The sequence below is a fragment of the Grampus griseus genome (assembly GCF_964374135.1).
Source record: "Grampus griseus genome assembly, chromosome: 4".
Classification (NCBI taxonomy): domain Eukaryota; kingdom Metazoa; phylum Chordata; class Mammalia; order Artiodactyla; family Delphinidae; genus Grampus; species Grampus griseus.
In genome coordinates, this window is record NC_138997.1 from 113,592,604 (window position 1) to 113,606,715 (window position 14,112).

The following is a 14,112-nucleotide window of genomic DNA, read 5'->3' on the forward strand; positions in this document are numbered from 1 at the left end:
TAAACCCAGGTGTCTGTCCATGGAGCCCATCTCCTTAACCGTATCCAATGTATTCCATATGCTCCTTATAAAGCGGATTGTTGGGACTTCCCTGGTGTTTCAGTGGTTAAGAATCCGCCTTCCAGGGCAGGGGACGTGGGTTCGATCCCTGGTTGGGGAACTAAGATTCCCACATGCCGCAGGGCAACTAAGCCTGAGCATCACAACTAGAGAAGCCCACGTGCTGCAACGAAGACCCAGCCAGCCAAAATAAAAAAAAATAAAATAAAATTTAAAAAGTGGACTGTTAAAGCTGATATTTTCAGTTCTTTCAGTCATTTCATCATCAAATGAATATAAAATTTTAGCTTTAAATCTAAATTATTAAATATATACATTTATTCAACAAAACATTATTGTGCTTTTTCTATATATCAACATTGTATTAAAAAATTGAGATATAAAAATGAGTAAGTTTGGGGAATGATAACAGCTTCTATGTATGCAAATCAATGTCAGATTAATTATTCATGAAAGGCTTTGTGTTACTCACCTTTATTCAGATAGAATTAAAAGGAATATATTTGGTAGAGAACAAAGCATAAAGTTGGCAAGAGAAGTTCTTCAATTAATTTCAGTAGGAAAGAATTCTAAGGTAAAATTAAACTTTGGGATAATGTTACACCAATTCAATACACAAATGACCATGTAAAAATAAAGAGATATGGTTATAGTAAAATAAATAAGCTGTTGTATTGTATGTACTCTTAATGGTATAAGCTATTTGGAGTACAATGGAGCCTTTCATATCACGTTAACCATTTACTTAACAAAATACCACAAAAACTAAAACATTAAGACTTTTATAATCATTCTCTTTATCATATAACCACCACATAAAGTACAGATAATGGGGCATGATAATACTTTATCAGGTCTAACATGATTTATCCAGAATAGACTACATTACTAATTTAATATGACAGTTCTATTATGTAGTGAGTAAAATAAAGACGCTCTGTACACACACACACACACACACACACACACACACACGAGCACACGCACATGCACACGCACGCACGCATGCATACAGTCACCGACACATGCATTTCAAATTTCTTGGAGAATGTATATGTCCTCCCCCTGCTCCCAAGTCAGGTTATATGGATCTGACAAAGGCTGGAACACAAACATGAAATATGGGAATTGCTAAAGTGTTAGGTTAGAAGGAGCATAATATATAATTAAAAACATATGAATGGAAAGCTAAATACTGTCCCTAAATATAGTATTTTTTTTCAGGAATAATTCCTTACAAGGCACACACAGCTTTATTTTGTAAATTTTAGTAAAACGCTGTGAAATGGCAATGACAACATCAGAACAACAACAAAAAGTAAAAAGGGATTTGGGGAAAAAAGGTAAAGTGACATCTTCCATTTCTTTTCAAGTGCATCTGAACAAGTACAAATGGGAGGCACACGCCTCCATGTGCAGTTGTCTGGTGGTATTTGCTTGTGGTTTTCTCTTGCATTTTTTTGTCACTGAGTAATACAGAATTACACCATGCAAGCAACTTTAGTCCTCCAAATTCCTAAGGGAACTATATCTCCTTTATGTTCACATGCAACTCCAAAGGGGAGTTATGAGGAGGGCTTTAAAATTCTAAAAATTTTATGCAAAAGAAGCGCCCTTGGTATAGAAGGAGTACCAATCATTAATATAATGGTACCAATCATTAATATAATGGTTTCACTATTGAATATACTGATGGAGTTATTTGGGGTGAAGAGAAGGCCAATATATTTTATAAAGTGTGCAAGATAGAATCCTGAGCAGGTTTTTTTTTTTAAATACAACTAGTTCCTACAATTTGTATTAAATTATTAGTGGGAGAATATTATTGCTTAAGCAATGTGGTGTTACAACCACCATGAACTACTTTCTATAGCTGTCTTGATTGTTAAAAATCAAATCCAAGCTTTGAACTCTACAGATAAATTATTACAAAATAAAGTAATACATCATAAGTATAGTCCTGGGCTAATGCTATTTGTTTATTTTCACCAAAGATTAAATATCAACATGAATAAACTACTATCATGAAAGGAAACGAAGGCATCCAAACCATGTGGGTGTGAGATATTAACATTAATACCTGTTCAGAAAAATCTCAGAACTTAGAAACCTCAGGCCAGTTTTACATGGTATTATTGATGACTCATGGTATTATTGACTGGGCATTTAGAATCATGAAAAGCTGATAGTTTTCTCTCCTCTTCAGCTTCCTTTTCCTTAAGCTCTTGTATATACCATTTGAAACTCAATAAGATTTCTTGAACTTCTACTACATACAAGGAACTATGGTGTTGTGGAGGATAGTAAAGATTGAAGAAACCATAGAGCCCACTCTTGAAGATCATAAAAGCTAGTAATAAAGAGAGAAAAGATGTTTACAAATAACTACGATACAATAGAAGGAGGAAAGTGCCTGTCATGTACTAAACTGTATTAGAAGTTATACATGTGTTATTTCAATCCTCACACCCTTTGTTGGGATAAGACATGATCATCTCTGCTTTATAGATGGGGGAAATGAGACTCAGAGTGATTGAGTAACTTGTCCAAGATCACAGAGCTTCTAAGTGGAAGAGCCAGGGTTTGACTTATGAGCTGTCTGGCTTTGCTGTCTATGCCCCCTCTGTTTTAAGTGTAAAGTAATATAAAAAGGTGTACAGATAAAATACTGTGGGGATTCAGCAAAAGGAAGAAATTACATTCAGCTAAAGTAGAGTAACGACATCTTGATGGAAGAAGTAACATGTAAGTATGAAGGGTTATCATATTTGGATGTGTGGAAACTAAGTGTATCTGGGGGCTAGGAGAGAAGCAGTTCTGGAGAAAAGACTGGTTTAAGAAAAGACAAATGAAGGAAAACATATTTGAAGAGAAAAAAGTAAATGTTTTGATTCAGTTTGGATGAAGCATTGTGCAAACTGACATCCAGAAAGAAATTTAATGAAAAATCAGTGGGAGATAGTGCTGGAAAAACAGGACAAATCAAAGGATTTGAATGTCAGGTAAGGAACTAAATGGTAGTCATATTGAGATTCAAAGTTTGGGAGTCAGAAGAATGACATAATCAGAACCGTGATAGAAAAAGACATACATAGGTTGATATTGGTTGATGCTACACTCAGTCCAAACCCTTGATGTCTCCACTATACAGACAGGAAAAAGCTAAATGTTCACTTTCTTGACTCAGCTCCCTTGCAGCAGTGATTGGCCAGGCAACAGGCATGTGTTCACAGTGGGCAGAATGGCAATGGAGAAGTCATGGTCAAGAGAAATAGAAATGGAGAGTCCCTGTCAGGTAGACAGTGAGCTAGAGGCAGCTAACTGTTCGGTCAGCCATTAGCAAGGCTGCACAGAGCGTGCACACCATGACTGTAATACCCGGCAGTAGAGAGGAAAGGAAAAGGAGGACCTGGGATGAAGACGGTAACGGACAAAGGGAGTGTAGGCACGAGGAACCAGGAAAGGACTCAGTCATCAGAAGAGGGGTGCCTAGATCTGGGCAGAAACCCCATTATTAGAACAAAGGCATGGCACCAGGACTACACTTAGAGCAATGGCATTGACGCTGGGTCACCTGCATGTTGGAAAAAGTTCTCCTTAAATGCCTCATGTCCAAGGTCCCAAGGAAACCTGGGGATGAACCAGATGTACAGACACAGAGCAGGTCTTGCACATGTGGTTAAAGTCATCCCTGGAATGGTGGGTCTGCAGAATTGACAGAACTTTGACACTCTACTTGACTAGTAATATTAAAAGAACAGAGACTGAGTCTGTCTTGTTCACAATTTCACAGCCTTACCATTTGTGCCTCGTACCTAATAGAGGCAAAATAGATACTTGAGTTATTGAAATGAATCATGTTAATATGAATTTATGAAAAAAGTATCAGGGTGACTTTCATGTCAATAGATTAATTTTGCCCCACCCCCTGAATAATTTCCATTACCTCTAGGTTGAAATACAAATGTTCATCTGTCTTTTTTTCTAATTTCTTTCCCTTCTTTCTTCTCTTCCTTACTCTCTGTTGCCATTTGTTCTTTTTTCTCTTTCTACCCAATCATTTTTTCAAGTCTCTGTGACATTATTTACTCTAACCCATCCCTTTTCCTCTCCAAGAATTTGGTTTCCTCTGATTCAGTGGGTTCACAGCAATATTCTCCCCATTCATTCCCCTGCCTCTTTTCCCATCTTAACCACAGCTGCTAGAACTGTCTTTTTTTCTTTCTAATATCCTTTCACCATCTCATTTCCATCATCAAGAACCATTTTCTCACCCATTTAGGTAAACACATAGATTTACCTCTCTTCCTTAGGGCCTATTTTCGTATTCAATTTCATACTGTCACTGTAACAGTGTTCACTGCTATTCAGCTTTCTAGTCCTCGCAATTTTTTAGCAATGTAAGCTAAGTCCAGCCAAGCTGTCTTCAATTTTAGGAAGATGATCAGAACTCCTTGATTATAAGACATATTCCCTTTTTCCCACTGGTCTGCAAAATAAAACCCTATTAATCTGGAAGTCCTTACTAAATGATGTGTGATATCGAAGAAGCAGAATTGAGTTTCACTGTCTAAGAGTTTTGCATCATATAACAATGTGAATAAGATGAGGTGGTGATGTTCAACCTATGCAAGAAAACACTCATTGACATAAACATTTGCATACGAATAACAAGCAGAACAAAGTTAACCAATCATCTGGTACTAAATGAGAACTTCATTAAGAATTCTCTAGTTTAAAATCTAAAATTGGAAGTTTCTTCTGAAAAATACTATAATGATGTAGGGATGAGAGGTAGGTCAGACTTTTCCTTGGGGACATAGCAACAAAACTCTGCCTATTTTTCATGGCATAGAAAGACAGTGTGAGGGTATCTCTTGTCTTCTCATTTCCCTTCATACCTATCTTTCCTGAATCCATTGCTTTCCTTTTGCTGTGACACAAGGAAGGCATTTTGGAAGAAATGATCATGTGACTTGAGTGTCCACTAAAAGCAAAATTGTAGCCAAAATGAAGGAAAACCAGAGCAGATCACCTTTTGAAAATGCCAGTCCTATCCTCCTTCAAAATTTCCCAAATTTTCAATTATAGGCAGTTAGGTAGACTATTTTTCTGAAGAGCCATAGTAAATATAAGACTTGCGGGCTTCCCTGGTGGCACAGTGGTTGAGAGTCCGCCTGCCAATGCAGGCCACACGGGTTCGTGCCCCGGTCCGGGAAGATCCCACATGCCGCGGAGCGGCTGGGCCCGTGAGCCATGGCCGCTGAGCCTGCGCATCCGGAGGCTGTGCTCCGCAACGGGGGAGGCCACAGCGGTGAGAGGCCCGCGTATCGCAAAAAAAAAAAAAAAAAAAAAAAAAGCCTTGCTGTGAAGGTATTCTGAAGTGCCATGATGTACTTTCAAATCTTAGCTACAGTGATCCATCCATAGGTGTTCCTGGTTCTGACCATTCTTGGCTTTCTGTGCTGGTTTATCATCTTTCTTCTGCTCATTCACTGTGGCTGTGTAGTCAAGATTTATCACGACCATGTCCTTCCTTTTACAGTTATCCTCTTTAAAGTCTCGTTACTTAATATGCTTTTAATGCTGTTTTTTGTCCAGTTTTCCGTCTTTATATCCATATCTGAGTTTTCCATTCTGTTTTGTCTATAGGACACTTGCACTTGGATGTTGTAGCAGATGTAGGTGCCAACACACACCACTGCCCCCCTCCAAGACGGTGCTAGAATAAATGTCCCGTATGTTCCTACTGCTTTCTGCATCCTCGAGTAGCTGGAGTGTGCTGTACCTTCTGGGGCAGGCCAGAAGTTCCAGGGAGTTAACACCCAGGCACGACTCTTACCAATGAAGGATGGGAGATCAGTGCATAAATGCATCAATTTCCCTACCCTCAGTGGGGAGATTCTGAGGCAAGCTCTACACTGTTTCTCCCAGGTTCCTCATATGTTTTATATATGAGTATATTTTATATATATATATATATATATTCTTATAGGTTCACACACACAGATATATATAGATATGTATATATACAAAATAAGAAGGGATTAAAAATACATATCTCGTAGATCTAGATCTAGGATAATAATACTTTCAGGGCTATTGTAGCATTAAATAAAATAAAGCATGCAAAGCCCCTTTTACATTGTCTTCATCTCATTGTCATGCAGCAGTTTCAAATTTAGGGAATAAACTACAACTTTCTTTTGTGGGTTTTTTTCCCTCCAATAATTAGCTTGAGATAACTTAGAATATAAGAGTGAAAATTATAAATAGAGTATTCTCTGATGTGAATATAAATTAATTACTTTTCAAGATATTTCTCATGAGTAGTGTGAAAAGGACTGTTCTCCTGAAGGCATTTTTGTTTATTTCGTTGGACATCCTTAAATTCAGAGCTCATAAAAACTATAAATAATATTATCATGGTCTAGTATGAGAATTAGCACACGATAGACAATTTATGATATTGATTAACAAAGATATCATGAAAATCATTTATTTACGAAATAATCTAGGACAGAAATAACATTCAGTATATCGAGGGGAAAGAGACGTAAAGGGAACTCAATAAATAACTATGTTATTTACAGGTATTATAGTGTTAAAGGTGAAACATTAATAATGGCATTTCCTTCTCTCTAGATTCCTACTGAGTGCAATAAGTGAGATTGTTGTTTTTTACTGACTCTTCATTTCTGACAACTCCCTTCTTTTGTACTTTCATCTTTTTACACATTCCTCCCCTCCCTGATATTTCCTCATTTTCTTCATTATGATTTAGGGCCGAAAGACTGTCTGTTGAGTGCATTCACATTTAATTATAAACCATATCTTCAGCAGTTAGTTTATATTGAACTGTAGAATGAATTCAATATCTGTCTATAATGAATCAAAAGTAGCTGGTGGGATCACAATCTAAATAATCAGTCTGTGTTTATTTACATTAATAGTAATGATTAATCAGTACTTTACGCAAACAAGTTCATACCCGACATCTACTACGAAATCATTTTATCTTACATGAAAGTCCTGTGGCACTGTCTCAGATCAGTTAAGAGTTTTGCTTTATATGATAGTACATTGTTAAACTTGCCATCTGGTCCAACAGCTGATGTGGCTCATACAACCCTCAAGAGGCCCTGAAGCTTTACTCCTGGGAAATATTTGGTCTACTGTGTGGTGTCATGATTACTGGTTCATAACTTTTTTATATCCTTTGAAAAGAATTGCAGAAAAACCTCCACGCTGGGAAAATCCTAATTGAAATTGATTTGTTAGAAGAAAAAGAGTTCACTTACCTCAGGACCAGGCTGACCCTGAAATTGAAAAGAAGAAAAAAAGAAAAAGAATTACAGAATTGTTTCTTAAGTGAATAGTTTCAGTACCAAAATTTAAACTAGTTTTGAATATCTTTTCAAAATATTTCTGAAGATAATACCTAACTACTGACAAATCTCATTTGTGATTTTAAAAAAGTTATGTCATATCTTAACATTTTCACTCTATGCTATTTATCTAAAATCTTGATATTATGGTTGTTTTGTGTAATTCCAAAATGACTCAAGAGTTTTAGTATGCTCTAGAATTAAAATAGAGAAAGAGAAGGCAAAAGGTGAAATACATTTCACATTATAATAATGAGTGGGTTACATAAAGGGAAGGTCTTCTAGCACAGACTATTTTTATGAGCTGCATATTCAGAGATGGCACAAAGTGAAGAAAAAAGAGGCAGATATTTTAGTTTTAGAATTCACTGACGCTTTAAATTTCTCATTGTTTCAATAATATTTTACGTCAATTAAAAAAAATAAACATCTATCTTTTGCTCTGCATAACCTAGCCTAAGGTCATTTTTAAACAGATATGAGAGGTCTTTGGCTCAATTAAAGTGCATCATAACTCTTCATACAATCAATAGATTATGTAACCTCTGGTCAATCGGATTTACTTTGAATGTTACTTTTTTGTTGCTTAAGCTGATAAAAATTTCCAAGCAGCATAACTGCAAATGCTTTTCACTAAAGGAAAATCACCTGTGAATAAAAGTATTGATTACATACCACCTTCTTAAAATCTGCAGTTGGGTTTTGTGTAAGATGAGATGAAAGAAAAAGTTCACACCAAGTTAGGGAATCTTAAAAAAAAAATGATGCATAATCTCATTCTATCAGCTGTATGCCACTGGGTATTACACAAAAAAGCACGGACCTAATCCAACTCCCAGAGAAGACTCTCTTTCTCTCTCAGTCCCTCTCCAGGCTTGGAATTTCTCTAGGTACTTGCCTTCTTACTGACTGGGGATAAAACAGATGATTTCCAAGAGCTTTGTCTGAAAATGTGGTTGGCTAGATTTTATCTGATCAAACCAGGAAGGGGAGCTACACCAAGTTACTGTGGATATTACTCACCCCACTCCTGACTCTTTAGTGATGGGGACAGAGAAAGAAAATACCATTCATTCACTCCTTACTGAGTCCCAGGCAACTCTGGATATGTTGCTCCATTTATTCCTTATAACTGCCTTGCATTTTATAAATGAAGAAACTGAAGCTCATAGAAATAAGCTAAAAATCACACAGCCTGTAGTTGGAAAAGCCAGAATTGAAACCCAAAGCTGATTCCAAAGTTCATACCAGGCCATTTTGCCTTTCACCCTGGAAGTTTAAACTCACAGCTATATGCAGATTTGCTCAGATCAACAGTGGTCCCAGGGCACTCTTTGCGTGAGTGGATACTAAACTTCCCAGCCACTCCCGGGCTGCCACAGTGTGAATCTCTGCTTCCAGATGCAGACCTAGGACCAGCAGGCACCCAGCCTCTCAACTGACACCTGTACAGAAACCAGGCCAGCAAAGCTTCTTGAGGGGGCTTCCCTGGTGGCGCAGTGGTTAAGAATCCGCCTGCCAATGAAGGAGACACAGGTTTCAAGCCCTCGTCCGGGAAGATCCCACATGCTGCAGAGCAACTAAGCCCGTGCACCACAACTACTGAGCCTGCGCTCTAGAGCCCATGAGCCACAACTACTGAGCCTGTGCACCTAGAGTCCGTGCCCCGCAACAAGAGAAGCTACAGCAGTGAGAAGCCCGTGCACCGCAACAAAGAGTAGCCCCCGCTCACCGCAACTAGAGAAAGCCCATGTGCAGCAACGAAGACCCAATGCAGCCAACAATAAATTTAAAAAAAAAAAAAAAAGCTTCTTGAGGGCAACAGACAGCCCTAACATCAGCTCTAAACATGGAGAACCTACAAGTGCAGGGCTGTTCACCTCCATGTAAATATGGATCTTCCCAGATCCATGTAATGGATGAAATTATAGTATGTGCTCACTCGCACTTGCATTCTCACTCTCTCTCCGGATACTTTAAGCTTCTGATCTTTCCAAACTTTTAAACTAATGCAAACTCAGAAATGTGAACATGCATCTTTTTAAGAACCTCAGAATACATTACGTGTCTTAGGTTTTTTTTGTTTTTTGGGTTTTTTTGTAAAAACTAAAACATAGGATTCTCTAAAATCAGAAAGAATTTCTTCAAAGGAATATATTTTAGCATCATTGCTGAGATTTTTTTATTCCTATGGTTGTTTTACAAATTATAGGCTTTTCCTCTCTGCCTTTAAAACGTGGCATTTCTGCCATTACATTGAACAAATGATTTTAGCACAATGTGTGTATAAATTTGTATGTTATTATATACAAATATACATTGTATTATGAATTTTATGTTAATGATAGTGAGAACAAATAGTAAATGACAGTGAGATTAAAAAGTTGACTTTTACATAGGCGTTGGAAAGTGTGTAGCACCAGGGAACTCAGATTACCTTAACATGTGATATGAATTTCAGGTGTGTTTGGTGTGTGTACATGTATGTGTGTATGTGCAGGGTGGAGAACGTGAAAAAGAGAGATGGAAGTGGGTTGGTAGAGAGGCTTTGCAGAAAAACGATGCATACAACATTGGCAAATCTGGCAACGCTCCCTAAAATGTGGATTACACAATGTAAGACTTACAAATCGTACACTGGATTCCAGGACTGCCTACACCAAGTCTTCTCACTGCATGTGATATAACAAACTATTCACTAGGAGACACCCAGAATATCTGTAAGAAAACAGTCTAGCAGCTGGAGTCTTGTAGTCATGGTAGTAGAGCCATCTGGCCAAATGAGTGAAGTGATGGAGGAGTGGTTTCAGTGGGTGTAGAAGTGTTAGCTTCCCCCGCAGGAGAGCAGAGCATAGAGGGAGAGTAGACAAGAGCCCAAGAAGAGCATCTCAGCAACTCCCTGGTGACTGAGGGCTGTGATACATTTACTTTACTGTGATACATTTTAAATAAAATTGCCTTCACTTACAGAAACTTGATTAGTATTGTTCGTGCAACTCTAAAAGGTGCTACCTCTGCTTCAAGGTAATTAGAAAGAAATCACTTCAATAACTTAGAAACTCACCGTTAAGAAATTCAACCTTTACTACCGCTTTTAGTACCCTCAGATTCAGATTTATTTCATTGTCTTGAATCGAAAGAAAAAATACTTCAAAATAATAATGTCTATGATTTTGCATTTTGGAACCCTGCCTGTCTAAAAAGATCATTTGACAATGATTACCATAACTTTATTATCTCTTGAAATTCTCAAATTCACATATTCAGATGTCAAGCTTATTTTTCTTTTCAGAAGAAAATAACACCTGAAGTAAGCACCCAGGTAAAGCTTTAGAATGACATCACAGGAACTTTGAGTGGCAACGGGATTATTCTGGTGGCAGCAGTTCTGAGGACCAACAGGAATCCTACCATGGAACCATCTCAATGGGATCACTTAACCTTTCAAGAGTCGCAGTTTGACCTAAAGTCTGTGCCAGTAAATAGAACAGATGTACTCTACACTTGCAGCCAGGAAGCAGGAATTTTGCTCATCCTCGCTTCACATTTAATTCCCAATACCCCAGTGCCCAAGTTATAAGGTGCTTCAGAAACAATCACTGAATTACTGAAAGGTGAGAATATTTTGACTGATCCAAAAATGATTTACAATATTTTTAGAGAACCATTAGAAAGCTGACCATCCTTACATTACAGGGTTGTATTTCCAAAATGTAGCTTCTTAATCTCTTGGCTTCTGCTCACTGCAGAATAAACACTTCTATGTCAAAGAGGAAGTCTCCTCCCTCAGTGGAATCTTCTTCAGATAATAGAGATGGAACTAAGGCAGAAGCCTGCAGAGGCATCAGAGGAGGATTTAGATACCTACATATGTGCCTCAGAACAAAAAGCATGAGAGTGCTATCTTGAAGAAAAATCACTCCCTAGTTTGATTAAACCTCCACATCTAACTAATGTGAGAATGTTATATCAAATTACTTTGTAAATTATAAAATGCTCCACAATTATAGCATGGCAATTTAAAGTAGGCTATAAAACCAACACCAACAAGTCATTCAACTAACGCAAATTTAGATAAAAAGTGTCTATTAATTTTAAAAACAAATTAATATGCAAATGCTAAACTACAGAGGAAAGCAATTGAAGAAATAAAGCATTACAGCTTATGTGTGTTAATTAAAAAATGGCTTTGCAGGGGCTACCCTGGGGGCGCAGTGGTTGAGAGTCTGCCTGCCGATGCAGGGGACACAGGTTCGTGCCCCGGTCCGGGAAGATCCCACATGCCGCGGAGCGGCTGGGCCCATGAATGGCCGCTGAGCCTGCGCGTCTGGAGCCTGCGCTCCACAACGGGAGTGGCCACAACAGTGAGAGGCCAGCGTACCGCAAAAAAAAAAAAAAAAAAAGTGTCTTTGCAAAGACTGCATAATCTCTCAACGTCTATAAGCTGCTCATGCTTCCAAAGACTCCTACGCGTTTGACTGAGACAAACATTCATAATTTATATCGCCTGTTGTGTTACCCTACAGGATAGATATTAATAATTCTTATTATTAATATAATAAGAATTATGTGACCTTAGCCACGGTCACATAATATGACTTAGACTATTTCAATTTAAGGTTTTCTTTCGAGAAATACTTAATCCTTGGCGGTTTTAATTCTGGGAAGGAAAAGTCATATTCTACTCAAGAGGAAAATAAATAGCTATAGTCGCAAGCCTGGTGGATGTCTTTTTTTTAATTTGAAAGAGAAAGAGAGCGAGAGCAAACGTGGAGATGGTTTTGTGGGGTTCAATGTAAAGAAAACAAAAATTCATTCAAAACTTGGAAGATTTCTTCCATGATATTTGCCTTTTGTAAATAAATAACATGACTTATTTAAAGATTTACTCATATTTAAGCCAATTAAGTCCTTCCCACAATAATTTTAAAACATTATTATATTTTCTAACACCATACTATTTTTAGCTTTCTTATGATTAAATGTTCATAATGGGAACATAAGAAAAGTAAAGAATTTTATCATGTGCATTTTTTGTCATTAAAAATTTCACATACAGAGCATACGAAAGATAAAGACTCCATTTATGCATTAATTTACAATATTAAATTGTACTGGATGCCTAATATTCCACTGAGGTTGATTTTTGGTATTATAAAGAGTGTTTACATATTTCTATATAAATATTTGACTATTATGATTATTCCTTATGATACAACATGGGTAATGCACTGTTATTCCAATTATAAACTTCATACATTTTATTTATTGATATTGTAGTATATAAAATACAGATTATACATATTTTCTAGGATATAATTCTACATGTGTACACATATGTATTTATTCAGACATATATTTGTAAATCTATGTATATGAAGAGAGAAAGAGAAAGAAGGAAGAAAGAGAGGGAAGGAAGGAAGGGAGAAAGGAAACAGAAAGGGAGAGAGGGAGGAAGAGATAAAAAATATATGAAAATAGTGGTTATCTCTGGGTGGTGGAATTATGAGTAATTATTTCTATCTTTAGAGTTTTCTAGACTTCACAAAATTTTACTAGCCTCGTGTCTTGATTATAAAAATATTTATTAGCACGATACCTAATCCACTGCAGAAAACTTTTAAACAGAACCTTAAGTCAAATTTTTTCCATATTAGATTCATTCACTCAAAGATCTAGGTCAGTGATTTTGAATTCCATTTTCAAACTTTCTCCCAATTCAGGGTGTTTTTAGTTACTTGGAAGAATCTGAAAAATTCTTAAATTGTTCTTTAAAATTCAATAAGTAAGGTTTTTAAATTCACCTTCTGTGTATGCCCCACATCATTTCTAGGAGTAGGGTTGGGGTAGAGACAGGGGCAGGAGAGTTTTAGAGTCAAGCACCACCTATAGTTTTAGAGTCAAGCATCCCCCATGTACACTGGGGATCCCTGCTCAATTGAGTTTGCTGGGAATCTTTGCAATTTTGCAGGGCAAAATATTTGGGTTTTGGGATTTAGCTGTATTATTTTATAAAGCCATTTAAAGCAGTGGTCCCCAACCTTTTTGGCACCAGGGACTGGTTTCGTGGAAGACAATTTTTCCACAGACCGGGGTGGGGGGATGGGTTTGGGATGACTCAAGTGCATTACATTTATTGTGCACTTTATTTCTATTATTATTACATTGTAATATATAATGAAGTAATTATACAACTCACCATAATGCAGAATCAGTGGGAGCCCTGAGCTTGTTTTCACTTGTCACTCACTGATAGGGTTCTGACATAAGTCTGCAAGCAATTGATTTATTATGGTTTCTTTGCAGTCAAACCTCTCTGCTAATGATAATCTGTATTTGCAGCCGCTCCCCAGCGCTACCATCACCGCCTCAGCTCCACCTCAGATCATCAGGCATTAGATTCTCATAAGGAGCGTGCAACCTAGATCCCTCACATGCACAGTTAATCAGTAGGGTTCGCACTCCTAAGAGAATCTAATACCACCACTGATCTGACAGGAGGCGGAGCTCAGGCAGTAATGCGAGCGATGGGGAGCGGCTGTAAATACAGATGAAGCTTCTCTCGCTCTCCCGCCGCTCACCTCCTGCTGTGCAGCCTGGTTCCTAACAGGCCATGGACCGGTACCGATCCGGGGGACCCTGATTTAAAGGACTTATGCTTTTG

The 14,112-nt window shown here is 37.5% G+C and overlaps 1 protein-coding gene across 3 annotated transcripts in view; it reads right to left on the reverse strand.

Annotated features, from left to right (window-relative positions):
• Positions 1-14,112, reverse strand: part of COL25A1 (collagen type XXV alpha 1 chain) — a gene marked incomplete at both ends in the record, with an annotated part of 461,173 nt that overhangs the window by 168,842 nt on the left and 278,219 nt on the right. For all 3 annotated transcript variants that reach the window (XM_082653474.1, XM_082653476.1, XM_082653475.1), the window contains one exon: positions 7,362-7,379. In XM_082653474.1, the coding sequence (XP_082509600.1) occupies positions 7,362-7,379 (18 nt within the window). The remainder of the gene's footprint in view (positions 1-7,361; positions 7,380-14,112) is intronic.